Here is a 25,370-nt window from a genome sequence, read left to right on the forward strand (position 1 = left end):
GCTCTTTAAGAAGAGGGACTGTCAATTTCATCTTGGTATTCATAATACCTAGCACAAAATATTCTATATAGGCACTTAATAAAAGCCAGGGCAGGGGTGGGGTAAGAGGACTTCCTTTTACCGTACTTTTGCAGCATTCATTTTAACCAGACTAAAGGGAGATAGGATGGATATCTTGAAATATCTGAAGGGCTGTCATTTGGAAAGGGGTATAGACATATTTTGTTTTGTTTTCGTTTGTGGAAGTAAGGTTGAGTGGAAATTAAAGGGAGCAAATGGAGCTTTATCTTAAAAATTAGATGTGTTCAACAATGGTACCAGCTACCTTGTGAAGCAGTGAACTCCCTTTCATGAGGAATGTTCTAGGAGATGCTAAATGACCATTGGGGCGGGTAGTTGGTACAGTGGATAGAGCCCTAGGCCTGGAGTCAGTAAGAACTGAAATCAAATCTAGTCTCAGACACTTACTGTGTGACCTTGGGCAAGTCACTTAACCCTGTTTGCTTCAGTTTCTTCATCTGTTAACGAGCTGGAGAAGAAATGGCAAACCACTCCAGTATCATTGGATACCTCCAATAGGGTCACAAAGAGTCAGACAGGACCGAAACTCCTGAACAACAACAAGATGACCATCTCTCTGGGGTTCAGTAGAGGGACTTTTGGCACTGGATCGGAGTTTGAATTAAGTTCTCTCTGAGGTCCTTTCCTTAATTCTTAAGATTCTGTGACTTCAGAATATAAATTATTCTGTTTATATGATTTGTTGTAATACAAACTATATTTAATATATAAGTAGCATAGTAAATAATATATAAGGTAATAATATATAATATAATTATATATTATGTAATATAAACTATATAAAGTTCATTCTGTCTAGTAGTCCATCTTTATCACTTACTTGTTAGCCGTGGTTGTGGGGATATTCAATTAGCATTTATCAGACTATTGGAGAGGCAGCATAGCGTAGTGGATGGCAAGCTGGAAAAGGAATCTGGAAATCCTGGGTTCAAATCCTGTGTCCAACACCTACTTGCTGCACGACCTAGACCAAGTTACTCAACCTTTACTAGTCTCACTTTCTTTATGGAGATAATAAAATATGTTATAACTACCACACGGGGTTGTTGTGAAATTCAAATGAGATTACGTATGGAATACATGTAAAATATTTTGCAAAAACCTTAACGATACTATGTAAATGGCAGCCCTTATCATTTAACATACTTAATAACCAGAGCTAGTATTTGTCTAGCTCTTTAAGGTTTTCAAAGTTCTTCACCTATGATCTCATTTGATCCTTTCAACGACCCTATGAGGTAGTGGATATGATTATCTCCACTTCACAGGTGAAAAAGCTGAGGCTGAGAGGGCCTTGACTGGGGACTTGCCTGGGGTCACACAGCTAGTATCTACAGCTAGGCTTGAAATCAGATCTTATGACTCTGGGTTCAGTGCTCCATCCGGTGTGCCGTGGACCTAGCCCTAATAATGATAATAATATTACAAAATATAATTATATAACACAGTTATATAATCATTAATGATAATAAATTGTTTTTCAGCGCTGCCCGACTCTTTGTGACCCCATTTGGGGTTTTCTTGGCAAAGACACTGGAGTAGTTTGCCATTTCCTTCTCCAGCTCATTTTACAGATGAGGAAACTGAGGCAAAGTTAAGTGACTTGCCCAGGGTCCACAGCTAGTAAGTGTCTAAGGCTGGATTTGAACTCAGGTCTTCCTGACTCCAGGCCTGACAGTCTAGCCACTGTGCCACCATCTGCCCTAATAATAATAAATACTATTACATAAATAATATAATATGTTGTAGCATTGGCATATCACTGAATATATAATATAAACTATAATGACATCATTATAGAGAATAAATAATATGCCATAGTTATTTGTAATAATAATTATTAACATGCTTTCATTTCTCTTAACCACCTAGAGGGTGATTGAAAGTCAGCGTGATGCAATTTTGGAGAGAAATGAAGCTGTGAATCTGCAAAAGAACAGGACACTCAAGGAAAAACTGAAGGTGAATTTGCTGTTCCCTGTGTATTTTCACTTTTGTAAATCAATCCTTCTTCAACATCTCCTCCCCCTCCCCTGCAATTTTGAGCATATCTCTAATTTTTTTCTCACAAAATAATCTCTCTCTTAGAAGGCTGTTGCTACTCTTAGCAGCAGCAAGAGCTTTTCTAGGAACTATGTAGAAATGATTGAAAAAAACTGGATGGTCCTGTTTGTGAGTAGCAAGGAAACATACAGCTTTAGCTCCGGCCTCCGCATCCCCGGCCCTAGCCTCTAGCAGCTTGGCTTGGTGACTCATATTGACTCACAATTCCGCTGTAGCAGTGAGGTGGGGGGGCATCATGAATAAATATAGGGTGCTTGCTGAAAACCTGTCCAAAACTTTGTACTGTGTACTGTCAACTACAATAACTATGGTGGCCCATTGGGAATGGCATGGCTTAGCAATTGTTCATTGAGACGCATCATGTCCAGAAGGATTCAGTACAAAATGGTAGATTTGTTCTTGTCACATAGCCTTAGACTCAAGTCTCTAGTGTGAGATTTCTCATCACTTCATGGCTTTGTAAGACCAGTAGCTCAGTTTGTTGTGAGTCATTTTCAGTTGTGTCCAACTCTTCGAGAACCCATTTTGGGTTTTCTTGGCCAAGATACTGGAATGATTTGCCATTTCCTTCTCCAGCTCATTTTACAGATGAGGAAACTGAGGCAAGCAGGGTTAAGTGACTTGCCCAGGGTCACATAGCTAGTAAGTGTCTAAGGCCAAATTTGAACTTAGGAAGATGAGTCTTCCTGACTCCAGGCCTGGCATTCTATCGACTGTGCCAGCTATCTACAAGTCAGCTAGGCTTACCTAGGCATATAGCCCGAGAAAGAATATTTGGCACATGCTTTTTCTATCAAAATATAATTCTCTTCTTGGGAGAGGAAGTACAGCCTGGGGTTACCTCAAGGTTTCTATACTCTAAAAGTATGACCACTGAGGGAAATAAGCATGCCACTACTGAGATGGGTGTAGCTGGATAGAGGAAGAAGTGCTCCCAAGGTAATGTTGTTAGCACCCTCTAAATTTTCTGTCCTAGGACAAAACCCCAACTACCCTATCCTTGTTACACTCCTGTCTCTCAGGGGGCTCTTAAGGAGCTAGAAGTGAGCCTGTTAGGATTTGCTAGAGGGTATTGTTAGGGTCATTGGCTTCTTGCTTTCTGTAAGTTGAATCATTATATTCAGTGCATATCTCTTTCATTTTAGAGAAAACTACCTACTGACTCCAAGGTTCTAGAAGCCTCAGATCTGGTGTACACAGTCAGTGCTCAGGAGTATTGGCGGCAGGAGTTACTTAATGAGGAAGAGACTGGTAATGTGAATTTTTCACTTCCTTTTTCCTAAAGTGTTTAATCTGCCAAGGTTAAGCTTGACCCTTAGTGTTTTTTTTTGTTCTTTCTAAGCATATATCTCATCAACCTATCATGTCCTAGCTTCTTCACCTATTGGCAAAAATGAGTATCTTTTTAACATTACTATTGTGTCTGTTCCCACAATAGCTTGGGACTAAAATCCTAGCATAGTCCCTAGCATGGGGGCAACATGAGATAGTGGAAAGAGCATTGGATGTGGAGCCAAGAGAACTAGCTAGTTAGCTCCTAGGACAGATAAAAACAGGCAGCAGACTGAATTTGGTCTGTGGACTGTGGTTTGCTGACCCCCGTACTAGATTATAAACTGCCTGAAGGTAGACACCATATCTAATTTAAACTTTAATCTAATCTAATTTATTGAGATTAAATTTCAATAGATTAAATTAAATTTAATCTATTTTAAACTGCCTTCCCCAGTGCCTAGCATAGTCCCCTGAACAAGCTGACATTTAATAAATAGGTAAACTAATGAGTTATCTGTTTATTTACCTGTGTATGATGAAACACCTGGCTTGGACAAAGGAAAGGCAGGTAAGGTAAGGCTGGTATTCACTAGCTGGTTTGGTTTAAGGACATGTGTATCAAGAGTCTTAGTGGCCCTATATTTTCCTAGAATAGTAGATATGAACATGGAAGGGACCTCAGAGGCCATCTTGTCCATTCTACTAATTTTACATATAAGGAAATTGAGTCCCAGAGAAGTTATTTATCCAAGGCCATGGAGGCAATAAGTATCAAAGGTGAAATTTGAATCCAGGTCCTAAGACTTTAAAGCCAAAGTGCTTTCCTTTATACCATATTGCCACCTTTGAAACGCGAGTGCGTGTAATAGCTTATGAATTCTGATTTGGTGGAGGTTTAGGACTGAGTTGGGTCTCAACTAGAATCCTCCTGCCTGGGGATTTTTGCCTCACCCATCTTTGACAAGCTGAGGTTATTTTGAAATTGGCATCAGATGACCTGGATTCAAATCCCAGCACCTGTGTAACCTTGGGTGAGTTACTCTCTGGGCTCCAATTTCTTCATCTGTAAAATAAAGCTGTCAGGTTAGATGGTTCCTGAGGTTCCTTCCAGTTCTAAACCTAGGATCCTATGACTCTAGAATATTACATATCCTATGTTTCTATAGTGCCATAAGTATATGGAAAAATGGTAATTAGAGCAACCAAAACCCTCCACCTACATATGCCCTGGGACTAACCTGACTGGTAAATGTGAATCCACGCTATCTTGAATGTGACTCTCTTTCCCTACACTCCATATGTTATTCCAATACTGTCCAACTGAAATAGAAGTGGGGGCCACTAAACTGTACATAAGGATCCTTGTGGGCCACATATTTAATTAGAAAACCATATATTAACATTATCTGCGTCCTATTGTATTTTTATTTATTTTGTTAAACATTTTCCAATTACATTTTAATCTGATCCAGCAGCCAAATGTGTGTCTGATGCCTCTGCTATATTCTATGCAGATAAATACACAAGATGAATATTTTGTATGTATTGATCTCTCATGTCCTCTTACAGACTTTAGGCATGGAAAAAAAGTGGCTCTCTGCAAGGTCAGTGTAGTTGGCGTCACCCCCTGGTAGGCTCTGGACAAAACCTAGTCCCATCCTGATTCATGATCCTGTGGCAAACTGTTCTTCCAATTTCCATGAAAAGAATATTGAATTTGTAGTCAGAGGACCTGGGCTCCTCTGGGTGGCGCAGTGGCTAGAGCACTGGACCTGGAGTCAGAAAGACCTGAGTTCGAGTCCAGCCTTGGACACATTAGCTATACAACCTAGGGCAAGCCACTTAACCTCTGAATGCCTCAGTTTCCTCAACTATAAAATGGGGATAATAAATAATACCAATCTCCCAGGGTTATTGAGAGGATAACATGAAATATTTGTAAAGCACTATGCAAACCATAAAGTACTAAATGAATGCTAGCTTATTACTCTTATTGTTCCTAGTTCTAAGACAGGCTTTCTATTCAGTAAACCATACTAGTGCTTCTGGTGGTATTCCTGATTGTGTTTTTGGTAAATTCCAGAAATCTCGAAATTAAGAGACTATATCAGGAAAAAGTTTCTGGAGAAGAAGAGGAAGACTGTGACTGAGTACGTTACAGAGGCTTTCGGAATCCTGTTACTCACAGACACTTTTAACTCTCAGGATGGTCTGATGGTATGGAAGGATCTAGATACAGTCCCCTGCTGCTAAAGGGTTTGCCCATCAACTAAGTGCCCACTGAAAACTACCTTCTGATACTTTCTTCTTTCTCTTTCAAAGAAGAAGCTAAATTCAAGGAATCTAAAAGAGGGCCACAAAAATGATTAGAGTCTTGGAAAATATCCCCAAAATGGACCAGGGAAAAGTGAAATGATAATTTTTATTGTAGTTCTGAAACAAATCCATCCAATGGCGAGAGATGAAGGGAAGTGACAGAAAGCATTTGGAAGAGTAAGGCAGTTGGAGGAAAGAGCCTATAGATTTTCTTTTTTATTTCTTTTTTCTTTTTTTTATTTTGGACTCAACAAAATAAAATCCGCACTTTGCCATATAAAGTAGAATGGGAAATGAAGAGTTTACATGAAACTGTGAATCCCTATTACTTATAGATTGGTTTTCCTTTTAAGCAAATAATAAGTTCAACAGGCCATTTTCAAAGTTTCTGTTTTCTGTGCATTAAAAATGCTTTAATGATCCTCTTTTCTTTCTTTTCCTTTTATTCAAAACCGTCTTGCTACCCTCTTCCTTCACTTCACCTCCTTCCTGCCAAGTTGGAAAAAAAAGCACCCTCCACAAAATCACTGTAACAAATATACATACTCAAGCTAAGCAAATTCATGCATTAGCCACATCCAAAAATTTATGTCTTGGTGTGGAACCTTGAGTTCATCATCTTTCTGGCATGAGATAGCATGCTTCATCATGAGTTCGCTGGGATCATGGTTGGTTATCGTACTGATAAAAAAAAATCTTAAGTGTTTTAAAGATATTTTCCTTTACAACTAAATTCTCCTAGTTCTGCACATTTAATTTTGCTTCAATTCACACAAATTTTCACAAACTTCTTTGAAACCATCCCTTTTGTTATTTCTTATGGTGCAATAATATTCCATTGCATTCATATGCCACAATTTGTTTAGCCTTTCTCTAACTGATGGCAGTTCTTTGGTCTAGCAAAAATAACCACTTGAAATAGTTTTGTATATACGGGTCAATAAAGCTTTTTCTTTGATCTCCTTTGGTACAAGCCTACTAATGGCATTGCTGGGTCAGAAGGGATGCACAGTTTAGTGACTGTGGTGGCATACTTCAGATACTTTCTTTTAATGACTAACCAGTCAATGACTTCTCCTTAAGTTATTCTTTATTTCCTTTTCTTGTACAAATTCAATACAAGTAATAAGATGGCTCGGATGATATACTCTTTATGAATGGAGGGGTTTTTTTGTTGCCTAAAATGAGGGGTCCAGTGCATTGTGAATCTCCTAAAGAATATGAAAGGTAATGTAATATAGTGTAGGAAAGAGAGCTGGACTGGGAGTCATTAGCCTTAGGCTCTCTCTGCAAGCTGGAGGTTCCCCCAGGTTCCCAGCCTCTTGGTGCCTTAAAAACCAGCCTAGTTCTATCTTTTCTTATTTGGTAGGGGCTGGGAAGTAAGAGGATTCAAAAATTCATAATTTTGTTGAAAAGGCTCAGATCTTACCTCCATTAAAATTCCTATCATCTTTCCAGCTTCACATGCCACAGGCTCATTCGATAGATTAAAGTACATTTACTGAATGGATGAATAAAAAACAAAAAAAAAATCCAACATAAAGTTCCTGAGTGGCTGAGTTTGTGAGAACATCTCTACCCAGAAGGTACCTGCAGAGGAGGACTATCAAACATAGCCCCATATCAAAGTCACAAAAGGGGAAAGGGAAAAGTCTCTCCTCATGACAGATAGTGATCTCTACCCAGCACAGCATCTCCTTCCTTGTCAATGGCCAGGTGAAATCTGGAGTCTGATGGTCCTTGGAGGTTTCCTCCCACTTTTCTCTGTGCTACCACCACGACATGGGGTCCCAGGCCAATTGCTCCATGCTGCAAGCTCTCTTGCCCATGCTGTGTCTCATGTTTTCTGCTCACCCTTTTCTGGCATGTTACCAACAAATCAAATGACTGGTTTTTAAAGGTCCCACTGTGGCACGTGCTTTTTTGTATAGTGAGAGATAAAGGAAGTGGGAAGATAGTTTCAGGAAGGAATCAAGAGGCTATCTTTTACCTTATTCAATTACTCTCCTCTAAATTATCTTTTTTCCATTCCTTTTCTTCTATTAATAGACTTAGTCATTATGATTCAGGGAACACTTCCCAAGAACCCACCCTCTTTTAGGTTTCAGAAGGGATCCAGGGTGTTATGAACCTCATAAAGAATATGGGATAGGTTTGATAATGAGGTAGGAGAGTGAAAAGAGTCCTAGGCTGAGAGTTAGGAGAGAATTGGCCCCAAAGCTCTGCTACCTCCTAATTTGTGTCTTAGAGCAAGTCATTTACCTGATTTTTTGCAACACTTTATATTAGAAGTTATGTGTAATTTAGCCCCCACATTTCAAGTTCTCTCTAGAGGTGGCAGAAAAATGGAGAGGAAAACATTGAGCACCAGAGACTTGCTGCCACTAAATGGTACATGTGAAATAAAATGACTGGATGAAATGATTCCTAGGATCCCTTCGAGTTCAGTATTATTTAGTGCTTGATGCCCACTACTCACCATGCTCCTCCCTTCCTTTCTCTCTTCAGAGGGTCACATCTTGGTTGGCTGTGTTAAAACTAAGCAATAAGGTTTGAAGATGGTGCAGAAAGAAATGGGGATGGCTGGTCCCAGGAGTGTGGCCAGGATGGTGGGATGTGAGAAGAGAGGAAGGGAGGAGAGATGGCCACCATGCCATGTTAATTGTCTGAATGTCAGTAATGGAGAGGGATCATTATTTAATTCAACTGCCTTTTAAAAATTCCCTTTGATTTATTTGGTTGGGGATCATTTCTGATGAGGAAATCCCTCCTACCTATGCAAACTGGGACCTTCCCTGTAACTTACTGTCTTTAGAGAGTCGCCTGGGGAAGAGCACCATATGTGACAGATAATGAAGTCTAGTTCATGGGATTGCAGTGACTTATCCAAGTTCACATAGGTAGCAATTAACAAACGACACTAGCTAAGCAGATGTGCTTTGCAGTTTTAGTAAAATGTTCACTTTTTAAACTGGTGTGGATGAAGCCAAGGAGAGACAGGCGAACATGGGGAACGTTTATGGGGACATCTGTGTCTTCCTGTCTACCCCATCCCCCATCCAAATCACAGATTGAACTTAAGACTTAGGGAAAATAACAGGTGTTTGAAGGGTTACATTGTGTAAGAGGGATCAGTTTTGTCTCACAGAGAGACAAAAATATCAACTCAATATAAGGGAGAACTTCCTAAGAATTTGAGCTGTCCAGAAGTGGAATGATCTGCTTCTAAAGGCACTGAGCTCTCTCATTAGGGTGTTCAAGCAGAGACTGGATGACCACTTGCTGGTGACATGGTAGAGAGAATTCCTATTTCAGGTAGTTATTGAGTTAGATGACCTATGAGGTCCCTTTATATGCTGACGTCTCATGAGTCAATGATTTACGGCTTACTAAATAGCAAAATGTACAGGGTTTCTCAAAAGTCTTAGTGAAGCTTTAAGGGTAAATAGCTTAAATCTGCACTAAGACTTTTTTACATCCTGTATTATTATTATTTTTTTTCCTTTTAAGCTTGGTTCTTGTGATGTTTATTTTGTATATAATTTGTGGGGTAAAAAATCCTTGGGAAAGGGCATGTCCCACATCCATCCTTGGTTCTCTGCAGCTTCTGGAAGAATATTTGAACTTCTTTCTGGGAAAAAATTTCTTTTGGGATGAAATCAGGTTTTCCACCCAGCAATAGATTGCTTTTGGAAACATTTATGGAAAACCAGGCAGTTGTGGTCCCCTGCAAGGCTGGTTTATTTTTACAAATACAAGGAAAAGTATCTTACAAAACAACTGGTGAAAGGTCTGCACTGCATGCCATTCTCTCCTAATTTTGAGGTGTAGCCAAATTCTAGGACGTATTTCTGTCTTTGGAGCTAGTCACTGGGTGATTGGAAGTAGAAGGATAGAAGTGGTGGTGGGGAAAGGTAGGGAGATGAATGTTCCATGCCGCTTTTGTGATAGCTATCTGATTGGATTGTGAACAGTAAATTTTCCAAAAATTCCTTGGCCTTAGATTTGGATGTTTGGTCTCAACCCTTTGTTGGAAAGTTTGGAGAGGGACTCTTGTCAGTTATTTTTAGTTCTGAAAAAAAGCCCTAAAGATGTACAAGGTCAATTAAAAATGTAACTCTTTACATCATAACTCAGATAAATTGAGAGTTTAGGAAATAAATAATTTTTAAATAATAGTTTTTTTTCTTCCCAGTTATTCACTGTTTTCTTTTGAGCCCTGAGAACTCACTCCCTTGGTCACTTCTTCACAGGGTCACAGGGTCTTGTATGTAGAATCATTGAACTTTAGAATGGGGGAGGGACCTTAGTGATCACCTGGTCCAACCTTTTCATTTTACAAAAAAATGAAAAGACCAAGGCAAAGACTGATAGTGAAGTGGAATTACCTCTTCTCAACACAGAGGTGGTGGACCCTAGCTGCAGAATGAGACATCCATTATCAGTCAAGTTCAATGTGTTATTTTGTTTTGCTTAACGGAACTACTTTGTTACCAGGGAAGTTGGACTCAGAGTCAGGAAGACCTGAGTTCTAATTCTGCCTTGGACACTTACTAGCTTTGTAGTCCTGAGCAAGTCATTTAACCACTCTGGGACTCAGTTTCCTCATTTGTAAAATGAATACAATAACAATAGCACTCTGTAAGAAACCAACAAATCATCATCTGGTCCTTGCTTTTAGAATTCCAATCAGGGGGAGCCCATCCTTTTCCACTGCATTCTTAAATTATTAGGAGGTATTTCTTGACATTGAGTTTCAAATTGCCTCTTTGTACCTGCCACCTCTCACTTTTGTTCCCTCCCTCTAGGTCTAAGCAGACCAAATTAATCTCTCTTTTGGGTGACTACCTTTCAAAGGCTGGAACACCGCTATCATGTTCCTCCCTAAGTCTTCTCCCCTGCAAGTTGAATGTCCCCAGTTCTTTCATGTGGCCCTTAAATGGTGCAAGCTTTGAGTCCCATCATCTCCTATAACACGATCCTGGTCAGCCTTCTCTGAACACCCTCCACTTGATCAATGTCCTTCCTAAATTGTGCCACACAGAACTGAACAAAATGTTCTGACCAGGACAGAGAGTACAATGGGACAGTCACTATTCTCATTCACCATGTACGAGTCAATGTATTCCAAGATCCTATTAGGTTTTTTTTTTTTTGGCTATCACATCACATTGTTAACTCGTGCTGAACTTGTAGTCCATTAAAATCCCACCATCTTTTTGAGAGTAACTGATGATTAATAGATCCATAGCTAGGAAAATTTATGACTAAGACAAATTCAGTTGAGGGGTTGAGATGGGGTGGGAACCATATTTCTCCCTAGTTGGGTACAGCCCTGACCCTGCGGTAACCCTAACTCCTCAAACGATAAGAGGAGGTGGGGAGGGGAAGGTGTCAACAGGCAGGGGATATGGTGGTAGGGGAATGTGGGCCTTGGGAAAGGGCCCCATGGTGATAGACCCTCAGGGCCTGATGGCCTGGAACCAGATAAGGGAGCAGGGTGGTCAGATAAACATTATGGGGTGATGGGAGCCTTTGTGGTCTAGGGATAGAGGACTGCTATGTAAAGGGAGAGGGCATAGATTTTGGTTGTCCTTATTTTTCTAAAGCACCAGGACCTAGTTATGGCTTTGTTGATTAGCCAGGAGGGGATGCCCTGGATAGGAGGATGCTGTTGCTTTCCCCTGGGGTTATAAGGTAACATCTCTTGTGGTTTCTGCTGTCCAGAATGAACATCTTCACTTGAGCAGCCTTCGGAGATTTGTGGAAGAGAGAATACAGTTGCTGGAGAAGGATGTGGACCAGTGCTTTACCCAGGTAGAACAGCCTCTGCAGGAAGGGGTGAGGGATGCCAGGGATTCCTACCGAAGAATCCTCAGTGGATGTCTAACCGTGAGTGATTCTTCTTTTCCCCTATGTTCTAGAGAAAAATTATGATGTTATTAAAATGTGGAGTGAGAAAATCTTATTTGTCCATTTGCACCTATCTTACCTGCACCTATCAGTTTTATTTTTTTTTTTGGTAGGGGGAAGGCAAGGCAACTGGAGTTAAGTGACTTGCCCAAGGTCACACAGCTAGTAAGTGTGTCAAGTGTCTGAGGCTGGATTTGAATTCAGGTCTTCCTGATTCCAGAGCTGGTGCTCTACTCACTGTGCCACCTAGCTGCCCCTCACCTATCAGTTTTGAACCTCCTTTGAGTTGTGTTGAATCTGCCAACTTAAGTGTATAAAGTGATTGTGATACTTGCTGAAACTTAGCAGGTCTGGTTTTCCTTCTTGGGGTAGCTAATTGCCTCATGGATAGAGAGCTGGGTGTGGAGTCAGGAAGATATAAGTTCAAATCTGGCCTCAGACACTTGATAGTTGGGTGACCCAGGGCAAGTCACTTAATGGCTGTGAGCCTCAGTTTCCCCAACTGTAAAATGGAGATAATAACAGCATCTACCTCACAAAGTTGTTATAAGGATAAAATGAAATTATATCTATATCTATATCTATATATATTTAAAGCACTTATCACAGTGCCTAGCATACAGTAGGTGCTCTACAAACACTTATTCCCTTTTTTTCTCCTTCCTCCTAAATAGTCTCTCCTCCATTCCAGGAGCTACTACTAATAGAATGGTTGTTTCTTGGATTAAGGCCCATAGACAAAGCAATTAAACTAACCCATAGATTAGTTTAATTAGCATGGAATCCGTTGAACGAATATTTGTTAGGTGTAAAGCCTGAGGTAGGTGAGTTCTATGTAGGAAATGTTGAGTTTGAGCTCCTGGGACCTCCAGGTGGAAATGTCTAACGGGCAGCTGGTGATGAGGGGATTAAAGCTCAAGAAAGAAATCAGGGCTGGATATATAGATTTGGGCATCATCTATGTAGAAATGGTAATTTGGCACATGGGAGCAGATGATATCACCAAATGAGGGTTACAGAGAGGGAAGAGAAAGAGTTCCGGGACTAGGCCTCGTGGATATTTGTGATTATGGGATGGGAGATGGATGCTGATTCAGCAAAGGAGACCAAAAATGAGACACCAGATAGGTGCAGGATAATCATAATACACATTAAGGCTTATAAGGTGATTTTCTCATGATAACTCCATTAGATAATACAAGTATTATAATCCTTATTTCACAGATGAGGTAAAGAGCCTTAGACACGTTCTCTGGTTAGTAGATGTCAGATCTGAAATGTGAACACAACTCTGATGATTCAAAGGCCCTAGGTAGGGCTTGTTTTATTACAACATGCTACCTCTGGTTTATGATTCTGCTATAAAAAAGAGCTCTTTATTAAAGGAATAGCACAAATTATTCACCTACTCACTAATTAGTACTCGCAAATATGTCAGGATACAATATAGAACAACTGTTGAATTTCAAAAACAAATACAAACACCTAGGTACAAGTTAAGTACCACCTCTCTCAACTTCACACATCTTGCTGCTTATTCTGACTCTGATCTTCCTAAAGAAGAAGGTTTTAACTTATGTTCTGGGCTTTGTTTGTTCATAGCTGACTATGTACCTTGTATTTCTATAGCTGCTGTTTAAAAGCCTTTAACTACTTATTTTTATCTGAGAAAAAATGCCCTTTTAACACTCCTATTTTTTAAAAAATAAAATTTTTTTGGCATCTTCTGTTTTTATATCACTTACTTTCTCTCACTATATCCTCCTTTTCCCTCTGGGAGAGCCATCTCTTGTAACAAATCATAATAAGGAGAAAAACAACAATTTGGCCAAGCTAACTGACATATGAGAAGAGTCTGACATTTTCTACAGTGTTCCATGTCTATAGTCTCCCACCTTTGCAAAGAAGTGGGGAAGGTACCTTCTCATTAGGCTCCTTTGGAGCAAAGCTTGGTAATCATAATTTCACAGCATTTGGTTTCATTTGTTTTGTTGTCCTTTCTATTTAGAAAGAACATCATAGTTGTATATATTATTTTCCTGGATCTATTTACTTCACTTTACAATTCATAGAAGGCTTCCCATATTTTTCTGTATTCATCCTATTCATTGTTCTTTATAACAGTAATATTTCATTGTATTCATCGACCGCAACTTGTTTAGTTTTTCTTTCAAATGATGAGCATCTACTTTGTTTTTAATTCTTTGCTACAATAAAAAGTACTGTTATAAATATTTTGGTGTCTATGTGGCTTCGTCTTCCATCACTGACCTCCTTAAGTTTTGTGCCTCACTGTGGTATTTCTTTATCAAAGGGTATGGATGCTTTACTCATTTTATTTGCGTCATTCCAAATTGGTTCCAGAATGTTTAGACCAATTCATAGCTCTACTAAGAGAACATTAGCATTCTCATTCTTCCCACAAGCCTTCCAACATTGACTATTTACATCTTTTGGCATCTTTGCCAGTTTTCTTCGAGTGAGGTAAAGCCTTAGATTTGTTTTGATTTGCATTTATCTTATTAGTCATTTGGAAGCTTTCCCTTATTTGGTCATAAATTGTTTGCAATTCTCTCTAAAATTGTTCTTAGTCTTTGATCATTTATCTATTGAGGAATGGTTTTTGGTCCTATATTTTCCAGTTAGTTGCTTATTTATCTTGAACATCAGACTTTTATCAGAGATTTTTGATAGAAATACTTCCCCTCATTGACCTTTTTTTTTACTTCTCCTAATTGTGCAAAAGCTTTTCAGTTTCACATAATTGAAATGATCTATTTTTTCCCCTAATCACCTGTATTCCTTCTTAAGAATTCACCCCCTATGTAAATTATCTCACATAAAAAAGGCAAGAAACAGCTTTTACAGGGGAGGGGAAGAGGGAGAGTAAGTGAACCTTACTCTCATCAGAATTGGTTCTAAGAGAGAATAACATCCACACTCAATTGAGTATAGAAATCTGTCTTACCCTACAGCAAAACAGAAGGAGAAGCAGATAAGAGAAGGGGGGAGGGCTTTCTTTTCTGAGTCTTCACTAGCTGTGATGGGTGAGGAAGTAGAGGCTTTAGGGAAAATGAAGGGCTGATAGAAATGAGAAGGTTGAAGAAGATGAGGATCAGGATAGTTAGAGAATGAAAAAAGGAAGAAAAGGCACAAGAGTATACAAACCTAACAGCTTAGGGTAAGTATTACTTGGGCAGCTAGGTAGCACGGTGGATAGAGCTCCAGGTCTGGAGTCAGGAAGACCTGAGTTCAAAATTGACCTTAGATACTTAGTAGCCGTGTAACCCCTGGGCAAGTCACTTAACCTTGTTTGTCTCAATTTCCTTATCTGTAAAATGAACTGGAGAAAAAAATAGCAAACCACTCCTGTATCTTTTCCAAGAAAACACCAGATGGGGTTCATGACTGAAATGACTGAACAATAAAATATTACTAAGAATTATTATTTACAGTTATTTACAACGTGGGCAGCTAAGTGGCACAATAGATAGAGTACCAGGCCTGGAGTCAGGAAGATTCATCTTTGTGAGTTCAAATCGGCCTTAGACACTTACTAGCTATATGACCCTGGGCAAGTCACTTAATCAAGTTTACCTCAGTTTCCTCGTTCGTAAAATGAACTGGAGAAAGAAATGGCAAACTACTCCAGTGTCTTTGCTGAGAAAACCCCAAGTGGGGTCATGATGAATTGGACATGACTGCAAATAACTCAACAACAGCAATGCTTACAATTTAAATATTGATGAATATGAAGAATTCAGAGAACCATGGGAAAAAACTTATGTGCAAAGTGAAATAAATAGACTCAAGAAAACAGTATATACAGTAAGTTGGGTTGTGAGGAATGAAATAAAGCATAACTATGGCATATTTTATGGATTTTGTATTTCTAAAGATTTTATCATCCATAAGGTTCCATGAAATGATCTGTATTACATATACCTTTCAGGAAACTGCCTGCGATGTATTTTATGCCAATGAATAGTTTAGGTATGCAGATGAGCATGAGCTAGGAGTACAATGATTAAGACAGATTGGCACTTGGTCCAGCAATATGGTCCATCAGGGAGATGCTGGAGGTGAAAAGGGAAAAACAAAGCGGTAAAGAAAAAAAGGAGTGAATGAATTGAAACCATTTTGTAGAGCATGGAGACAGCATCGTATAGTGAGAAGAGTACTGAATGAGAGCATAGGTCCTAGCAACGATATTATTGCCTATGTGACCTCAGGTAAATTGCTTACTCCTTCTGTGTCTTAGTTTTCCTCATCTGTAAAATAAAGTGATTGGTATACTGGTAAATGTTTAACAACCAGCTTGCTCCCCCCCCCCCAAAGTTGGACTCACTTTTAAGTTCAACCTGAATTATTAACATTTTCTGCATCACTTTCTCAAGTTTAGACAATTAAAAAAACCCACAATAATAAATTAAGCCTTGATTTGTAGTGATTGCTCATTTCTCAGGTATAAATGCTCACATTGGTCATTTAATAATCAGCTCTTGACAGTTTGAGCTGGTTCCAGCACTATTCAATAGGACTAAATTATCTCTAAAGTTTCTTCCAGTTTCAGATCCTATGAGATAATACCCAGAATTCTGCTGCTTAAAAACTCAAGAACATTGGAGTTAAATAAAATCTCAGAGTTGGAAGGGACCATAAACTGACCAAGGATCACTTCTACAATAGCCCCCAATAAGTGGCCACCCAGCCTCTGCTTGAGGCTTGTATTCAATATGCTCCCACAATGGGGAGCATATTCCTTCTGGAGGCAGCATATTCAACAATTTATTTGGTATCAATAGATTTTTCCTAACTTCTATGCCCTAATATTTCTACCATACTGTGCTTCCAGGACAAAATTATGTATTGCAGTTGAGCAGAGTTTAGCCACCTTTAATGCTTGTGTTATTGTAGTCCCGTATATTGATTTCTTGGTTCTCCTTTCTTTGCTCTGCATCACTTCATACAAGAACTCTCATGTTTCTCTGAATTCCTCATGTCTGACATTTCTTACAAGGCAATGCCATTTTATACCATTCACGTAGCATGATTTGTTCAGTCATTCCCCAATCAATGGCACTTACATGGTTTCCAGTGTTTCCAGAGTGCTGCTATAAGTTGTTTTCTTATATCTGAGATCTTTGTTTCTGTCTTTGGCTTCCTTGGGTTAAATGCCTCTATCTATCTATCTATCTATCTATCTATCTGTCTGTCTGTCTATCTGTCTCTCTGTCTATTTGTTTATCTATCCCCAATACCTCCCTTAGCTTCAGTCTCACACCCCAATTGCCCATTGGATATTTTAAGATGTCCTGAAGACATCTTAATTCAACATGTTCAAAATTGAACTTATCTTTCCCCTCAAAACATCTGCCTTCTTCCAAACTTCTCTAGTTCTGTTTCCAGTCTCTCAGGTTCTCAATCTTGGCATTGTTCTGGACTTCTCACTCTCCTTTACCCCATACGTCAGCTGCTAAATCTTGTTGCTCTCATGACATTTCTTTCTTTTCTTTTTTTAAAGATACTTTTTCTTTACTTTGCCCATCTTTCCCAGATCCTTCCCTGTCCATGTTTTCCCTCAAAGCAGGACCTACATGGAAATGTGATCTGCATGACCACATATGAACAACCCATGTCAAATGACTCACTCTCCCAATTCGGGGAGTGAGGGAAAGAACCTGGAACTCAAAACCTGAAAAAAGAATGGCAAAATTCTCTCCACATGCAAGTGGGAAAAAACAAAATAGCAAATCAAAAATGAATAAAACAATAGAGTTGGAAATTTTTTTAGTCATTTTTGTCTTTGCAGCTTCTCTTGATTTTACCCTCTTTTCCCTATTCACACAGTCACCACCCTAATATAGGCCTTCATCACCTTTTGCCTCAATGATTGCAATAGCCTTCTAATTGGCCCCCCTGTTTCAGGTTTCTCCCGACTTCAATTCAGTCACCACTTAACTGTCAAACTGAGTTTCCTAAGGTGCAGGTCTATTTATCAACAAACTCAAATGGCTCCTCTTTATCTCTAGGATCACATGTAAAAACCCTCAGTTTATCGTTTAAAGCCCTTCACAACCTGGATCCTTCCTACCTTTCTAATCTTCTTACACTTTGCTCCCTTCCCTTCCCATTTCAAAAAAGCTAGCTGGCTTACTTGCTGCTCTCATATGTGACATTCTATCTCCTGTCTGTGTTTTGCACTGTTTGTCCTCCATGTTTGGAGTTCTCTTTCTGCTTACCTCTGCCTCCTACATTACTAGTGCCTTCCCTCTGATATTAACTCATTTACACTTGGCAGGAATTTTTTTTTAATATCTGAAGCTCCCGAGTAGGAGTAGTTTTAATTTATTTTTTCCAATTTTTAAACATTTCTATTTAAAGTTTTGAATTCCAAATTCTGTCCCTCTATCCCTCCCCTCCCTCACCCCTGAGACAGCAAGCAATCAGGCATAGGTTATACATGTCTCAAAACATTTCTTGCAGCTAATCCCTTCTCTTAATTCACACTTCAGTTCAAGCCCTCATCAGTTCTTACCTAGATTATTGCAAAAGCCTTTGACCATGTGACTTTGCTACTCACTCATTCCAATGGCTTCCTGTTGCCTCTAGAACATAAACTCCTTTGTTTAGATTTTAAAGTCTTTTACAACCTGACTCCAAACTCTGTTTTTAGCCTCACTGGACCTTATTCCTCCTACAAGGCAATTCAGGTATACTGGCCCTTTGTTCTGTTCTTCACACATGACATGCCATCCCCTGACTCTGGGTCCAAATGCATCTTCCCCCATCTTTTACCTAATGAGTTATATTTTGCAGTAAAGAACAACATAGAAAGACTTCAGCAAAATTGACTGACACATCAACCGCATGTACATGACAGTCCACACCTGTAGTCTTCACCCTCTGCAAAGAAGGGAGGTGAATTTTCTCAACTTTTCCTTGGGGCCAAGCTTGGTCACTAGAATTATGCAGCATTCAGTTTCATTTTCCCATTCTTTCCATGTACGTTGTTGTACTGATGACTTTTTATTCTAAGATAACATTTAATCTACTCTGAAAATTCTATGATGGCTTTTGGCCAAAAGCAATACGATCCCGACTCTCATACTTACTCTGGTTAGCACAGTGCTTGGTGAGTGCTTAATCTACGCTTGTTGCCTGCCATCTAATTTTCCACTTTCTTATCTAGAGGAGCAAGGGAAATCAAGGTTTCCACCAGACTTTGAAAGCTGTTTGTCTGAAAGATGGTATCTATGCCTCTAGGACGCTTGCCAGAATAGACCTGAACGAAGCCATCACTCAGCCTATTTATGACAGAGTAGACCCTGTTTTTGGAAACATTTTCAGGTAAGTGCACCAACTTTTTTCTTTGCTTCCTTTTAGAAAGCAAAGTTACTAGTACACTGGAGCAGACACATCTTTAGGAATTTTTAGTTTGGGCCAAGTCTTGGGACATGTTTTTTGGAACTCAGAGGCTTCGGTTCAATTAACGGTTGGCCAATGTCAGGTCAAGGCTGCTGAGTTGACCATGCCTCCTTACTAATTTTGTTTATTAAATAATTTCTTATAGTGAACTAGATTAAAGGGTAAGATGTCACATGGATCTGAAAGTTGTGCTTATCATAACCTTATAGCTATCTTGTAAGAACAGTAGGGGATTAGTTTTTCTATGGACCTGAGCCTAATAGAGGGTGTTTCAGTTGGAAGAAGTAGAGTTAAGGAAACACATGGGTGTTTTTAACCAAACTAAAGGTAAAAAGGAAAGTGGGCTTTGGTTATGTGTATGCCACAACTTCTCATGAAGAATGAAATAAACTCTTTAGCAGAACTTTGGGAAAGATATTCTGTTTATATAAGCTATTATCATACACAAAGGTGAAAGTGATACAGGAGTGTACTGGCAAATGTTTAACAATCAGCTCCCCCAAAATGTAGGACACACTTTTAAGTTTAATCTACATTATTAGCATTTTTTACCCATCAAATTCCTAAGTCTAGATAATCAACAAAATAATAAATCAAGCCCCTATTTGTAATGAGATTCTGAGGTTTAAATGTTCACATTGAATATTTAACAACCAGCTCTTACCAGCCAGTTTGAGCTGGTTTTAGCACTCTCCTGCATGGCTGGCTTATAGTCAGCAGAGAATGTGATTTGATTAATTTTTCCATTCCCATTTGCTCCACAAATCATTTAGTCAACAAACAAAATGAAGTACCACCAAGTGAGCACTTGCAATTGTATGAACAAACTAGCTAGCCATTCACGGACCACTGAGAAAGGACAGAAATGCCATGTAATCCAGTCAACTCTGTTTTCCTATAAAATATAGGAAAATTTATTAAATCATCTTACTATATTATCAGATTACCTTTTAAAAATCCATTACTATCAATATGTATCTTTATTGTATATAAATGATATATGTAATATACATAAATGATACATGTAAACAATATGTGTATATATTCAACATAGAGCAAGATTCTAGGAAATAGAAACATCTAGGTATAACATGGTACATTTTTGTCTACTTCAACCATTTTCAACCACTGTTTATTTTAACTCTGTTTTTCTTTACCAGGGCTAAGCAGATTTCCATTCAAAAGAATCCTTTATAATTAGAAATCTTCTTGCAGATATACATTATTTCCACCTCTTGAAAGTAGATGGCATAAACAAATATTTATTAAATTCCAGCAGAACACTGGGAATGATACGAAATTTAGATAAGACATGATAGTGTTTGCCCTCATTATGCTTACAGTCTAGAAGAGAAGACCAAGACAAAAACCACAGATAATTGTAATGGAGAATTGTGACTGATAAATGCAACAGAGATTTGCAAAAGAAAGTGTTATGTGAGCTCTGAGGAGGAAGCTCATTCCCTACTATGGGCTTATAGACCTAGGTTCCAACCAGAAGCCATCCTGGCTTCTACCAGGCTTCCAAATAGTTTTAGATTATAGATCATAGATCATGGATCATAGATTTAGAGCTGGGAGGGTCATTAAACACCATTGGATTCACCCTCCCTCATCTTATAGATGAGGAAACAGGCCCAGAGAGCTTAGGCAACTTGCCTAGGGTAACACAGTTAACATCTAATTGTCTGAGGTGGCTTTGGACTCAGGACCTCAATGGCCTCTATCACTGAGCTCTGGGAATGTGTTTGGTCTTTGACACTCCACCTCCATGGAGAAAACACTTGGATTAGGCTGAGTTTAAGCCAAATCCACTTCATGGAACCCTTCTGTTTAGAAACACTATATAAGTTCCCCCTCCCCAACAAGAGTAGATTCCTTATCTTTAACAGAAATCCTGGGGCATTTCTGGGCTGCGGAACTAATTGTGTGGGGCAGCCATGACTATTTAGGGTTGCCTAGAGACTGTTAATTTTCTGTGGTACAGTGGACAGAGTGTTGGACTTGGAATCAGTAAAGCCTGGGTTCAAATCTTGCCTCCTATATTTATTAGTTATGTGACCCTGGGCAAATCACTTAGTCTCTGTCAGCCTTGGTTTCCTCACCTGTAATATGGGGATAATAATAGCACACAATATGGGGATTAAAATTATCCAACCTATAATAAAAGAGACTGAGGCAGAGCTCTGAGCCAATGGCGCTTTATTAAAGGGTCCATGGTCCACTCTAATGAAGTGGACCTCAGATCTTTCCCATGATCTGAGATGCTTCCTTCTTCCAGGGCCTTATTTTTTATAAAGCTTGATAGCAGATTTGATACTTGAACATTTTAAAGAGGCTGTCCAAAGTACAGAACCCCATTGGTTGATAGATCTTGCTTTGAGGCCCAAAAAATGATGCATCAGGTAGAAATGGTATGTCAGCAGTCGGAGGAGGTGGGTGGGTGGGAAGGGGAGGGATGTCTTAGGTTGGGCCAAGCACGGGGCATCACCACTAACTAAGCGGTCATAAGATGGTCATCTGCTCATGTTGTACAAGAGAGAATGGTCCAGAGGTGCAACAATAAGTTGGGGGACTTTCCGTGTAATTGAGTCACCTCTGCCACACTGGGCTTGGTCACCATAAAATGGAAAAACAAGGGTGGGGGGCCTGTAGTTAGCTTCCTATGATTAAGCAGGTGGACTGACAATCTGCAGCTCACAGCTCTGGGGCCCAATATACAGAACTTATCATAGAACTCCAATGGAATCTTAGTGAACTGATTCACACTGATTGGAATAGAGGAGGGGTCCAAACGAATTATTTCTCACACTACCTCACAGGATATTGTGAAGGTCAAACGAGGTAATGTATAAAGCGCTTTGCAAGTCTTAAAGGGCTCTATAAAAACTAGCTATTATTATCCTCAAAGATCCTTCAATGGTAGCAAACCAATGATGAGTATGTTCACTTATGCCAGACCATAGGAATCCTTTAAACCCAGAACCAAGACGGTGAGGATCAGGGAACACTTCCTGGAGGAGGTGACAACACTTGAGTTGGACTTTAAAAGATGGAGAGAGGGGATGAGGGCATTCTAGGCATAGAGTTATAGTATGAATAAAGGCATAGAAGTAGAAGGGTAGAGTCTTTGAATTATTTCGTTATAGTATTTGTAGTATGGGGGCAGCTAGGCAGTGCAGCGGATAGATCACTGGGCCTGGAGTCAGAAGACCTGAGTTCAAATCCAGCCTCAGACACTTACTAGCTATGTGACCCTGGGCAAGTCACTTAACTTTGCCTCAGTTTCCTCATCTGTAAAATGAGCTGGAGAAGGAATGGGGACGTGACTGAAGAGTTGGACGTGTCTGAAATAACTGAACAACAAATTTATAGCATATTATAATATGAGGAATTATGGCATAATAGTTAAATTTTTATATATACTATATAATTATACTTTAATAGTCATTATAGTATAAGGAATGATAGTATAGGAAGGAGCAAGCAGTATTGTCTGTCCTTGTTGGTTTTGCTGATTATTGCCTATGGGTAAACCATTCTTATTATACCAAGTCTGTTCTAAGGCCCCCACATTGTTAGCTCTTAATGACTGATTTGGCATCCCTCTGTAGGACTGAGAAGGACAGCAGTTCTGCACTGATCCTTCATATAGACACTTTCAAGCACTCCCTGCAGGAGAAGATGACAGAAGTGGTGATAAGAAGAGGGTGGAAATCTGACAGCTGCAAGCATAATTTTCTGATCCAAGAGGTGAGAGCAAAGTTTAGTCTTGTTAGCTTATGATTCCTTGTTGTTCAGCCAGGTATATAAATGGGCCTTCTAATCTTATGTCTTGCTCCCTTGGAGTTGGCCAGGGTCTCAAAGGAAGGGAGAAGAGAAACTAATGAAATACTAAATTAATGAAATTCTAGTTGATATAGTTGATAGAGTGCCAGGCCTGGAGTCAGGAAGACTCATCTTCCTGAGTTCAAATCTGACCTAGACACTTAACAATTGTGTAACTGTGGGCAGGTCACTTAACACTATTTGCCTCAGTTTCCCCATCTTGTAAAATGAACTGGAGGAGGAAATGGTAAGCCATTCTGATTTCTTTGCTAAGAAAACCCCAAATGGGGTCACAAATGACAGAAAGAACTGAACAACAACAAAACTCTTCACAGGTTGAAGGAAGTTACCAGCCCTAAGATTGCATCTGAACTATAAACCAAAACTAAACCTTATCCCAACATGAGATTAGCTGGTGGTAAATGCTGCCTCTGCAAATCAGAGACAGGTTACACTTTGTAGAATGGTTCCCAGTGTTCCTTGACCCATAGAAATACTCATTGACACAGAACATTTTCAACCATTGCTCTTATATTTTTGCCAAGACCATAGAGAGATCTCTGTGGTTTAGAGGAAAGAGCCCCAGACAGGGCACCAAGAGATCTGGGTTGTAGTGTGGATCTCCACTAATAGTCATAAGGACCTTCCAAGTCCTGCCGCCTCTCCAAAGGCGTTATTTCCTCATCTGTGAAATGAGGAGGTTGGGTTAGATGACGTTTGAAGTCCCTTCCTGGTTGGCGAGCTAACATATTTTAGAGGACCAGACCTAGGGCTGGTAGGAACCTTGGAGGCCATCAAGTACAACCCCTTCACCTTACAGATGAGGACACTGGGGAACTGAGGCTGTTAGCCTCGAAAAGAGAAAGCCAAAGCGGGACACAGCAGCTTTCTTCAAATATTTCATGGAACGATAGATTCAGAGCTACATAGGACCTCTTAGACTATCTGGTCCAACCTTCTCCTTTTACCAATGAAGATGAATCTGAACCCCAGGGAAGTGAAGGGATTTGCTCAAGGTCATTGAAATTGTACATGGCAGAGGGAGGGTTTGAACCTAGGTATTGTCGATGGGGTGCATGTGTTCAAGACCCAGCCCTAAGACCATGTCTCTGCAAACAACTCAGTTTCTTTTGAAAAAAAAATATTTTTTTGCAAGCACATGCAGGCCTAACCCTGGAATTCCTTTGATAAAAGCTACCTCAGGGGTGCCTGGCCCAAGGACTCTTCTCCTGATGCCAGATCCCTACAGACCATGCTCTGACAACCCTTCTATCTTGTCTTTTCCCCATTGTCTGGTAAAACAGAGCTATCTCTGCTGACTCCCTGAATTCTCCCATCCATAGATCACTGGCGCTTTCTTTCAAGGCACCTGGACCTCTTGCATATTCCTCTGAAGTCCCTATATTCCCTAATTAGCTTCCATGACATCTTTTCCCAGTCCCCTTTGCATGTAAGCCCTAGCACCTTCCTCACAGTTTACAGGTTTACTACTTGGCTAAGAGACAGCTTCTGTCTGTGAATTTGTTCAAGGCAATTCTACCTTGTACTTTGACATTTTGGGGGTTCTAGCACCCCTAAGTCATGTCAGTACCCATAAACCACATCACTGTGATTCCAAATTCTGTGCTCTTTCCACCTAATATGTGGGTTGTTGTGTGTAAGAAGAATGAGAATTATTCTTCTTGGCCCCAGAGAATAGAAACTGATTACAAAAAAGTAGATGTTAGGTCAAGGTAAGGAAGAATTTCCTTACAATTAGGGCTGCCTGAAAAATAAAAATAAAAATAATGGGGCAGCTAGGTGGCACAGTGGATAAAAGTGCCAGGCCTGGAGTCAGGAAGACTCATCTTCCTAAGTTTGAATCTGGCCTCAGATATTTACTAGCTAATGTGACCCTGGGCAAGTCACTTAACCTTGTTTGCCTTAGTTTCCTCACCTGTAAAATGAGCTGGAGAAGGAAATGGCAAACCACTCCAGTATCTTTGCCAAGAAAACTCCAAATGGGGTCATGGAGAGTCAGACACAACTGAAAAATGACTAAACAACAACAAGCAACAAAAATAAAATAATCTACTGAGGGAAATGGTAGGTTGGATGACCATTTGTTAGAAATGTTGTGGATCAGAGGTCAATCAATATTTATTAAGTGCTTACTATGTGCCAGTAAATGCTAGGGATACAAAAAGAGGCAAAAGACAAGATAGTCCTTGTCCTCAAGGAGTTTACAGTCTAACGGAGGAAGATTGGTTGTTGTCCTTCGTTCTTGAAGAGTATGAAAATGACATCACTAAGCTAGACTCAGGTTTCAGTGTGTCCGACTGTAGCTGATCAGACCAATATGAGCTCGGAATGCTCTACCACAGGTTGGGCACAAACAATCCACGTGAACATTTGGGGTGGATTCCCTCAATTTGTGCATCCTGCGTTTCCTTTGAGCTGTTTCAATTCTGCTTTGCTTATAGAGC

At 39.7% G+C, this 25,370-nt stretch overlaps 1 protein-coding gene across 1 annotated transcript in view; it reads left to right on the forward strand.

Annotated features, from left to right (window-relative positions):
• NUGGC (nuclear GTPase, germinal center associated) overlaps positions 1 to 25,370 on the forward strand; it is an 85,845-nt gene that overhangs the window by 39,135 nt on the left and 21,340 nt on the right. The window contains exons 10-15 of the mRNA XM_036752089.1: positions 1,954 to 2,043; positions 3,291 to 3,396; positions 5,504 to 5,637; positions 11,464 to 11,628; positions 18,842 to 18,999; positions 22,692 to 22,830. Of these exons, the coding sequence (XP_036607984.1) occupies positions 1,954 to 2,043; positions 3,291 to 3,396; positions 5,504 to 5,637; positions 11,464 to 11,628; positions 18,842 to 18,999; positions 22,692 to 22,830 (792 nt within the window). The remainder of the gene's footprint in view (positions 1 to 1,953; positions 2,044 to 3,290; positions 3,397 to 5,503; positions 5,638 to 11,463; positions 11,629 to 18,841; positions 19,000 to 22,691; positions 22,831 to 25,370) is intronic.

The sequence above is a fragment of the Trichosurus vulpecula genome, chromosome 3 (assembly GCF_011100635.1).
Source record: "Trichosurus vulpecula isolate mTriVul1 chromosome 3, mTriVul1.pri, whole genome shotgun sequence".
Classification (NCBI taxonomy): Eukaryota; Metazoa; Chordata; class Mammalia; order Diprotodontia; family Phalangeridae; genus Trichosurus; species Trichosurus vulpecula.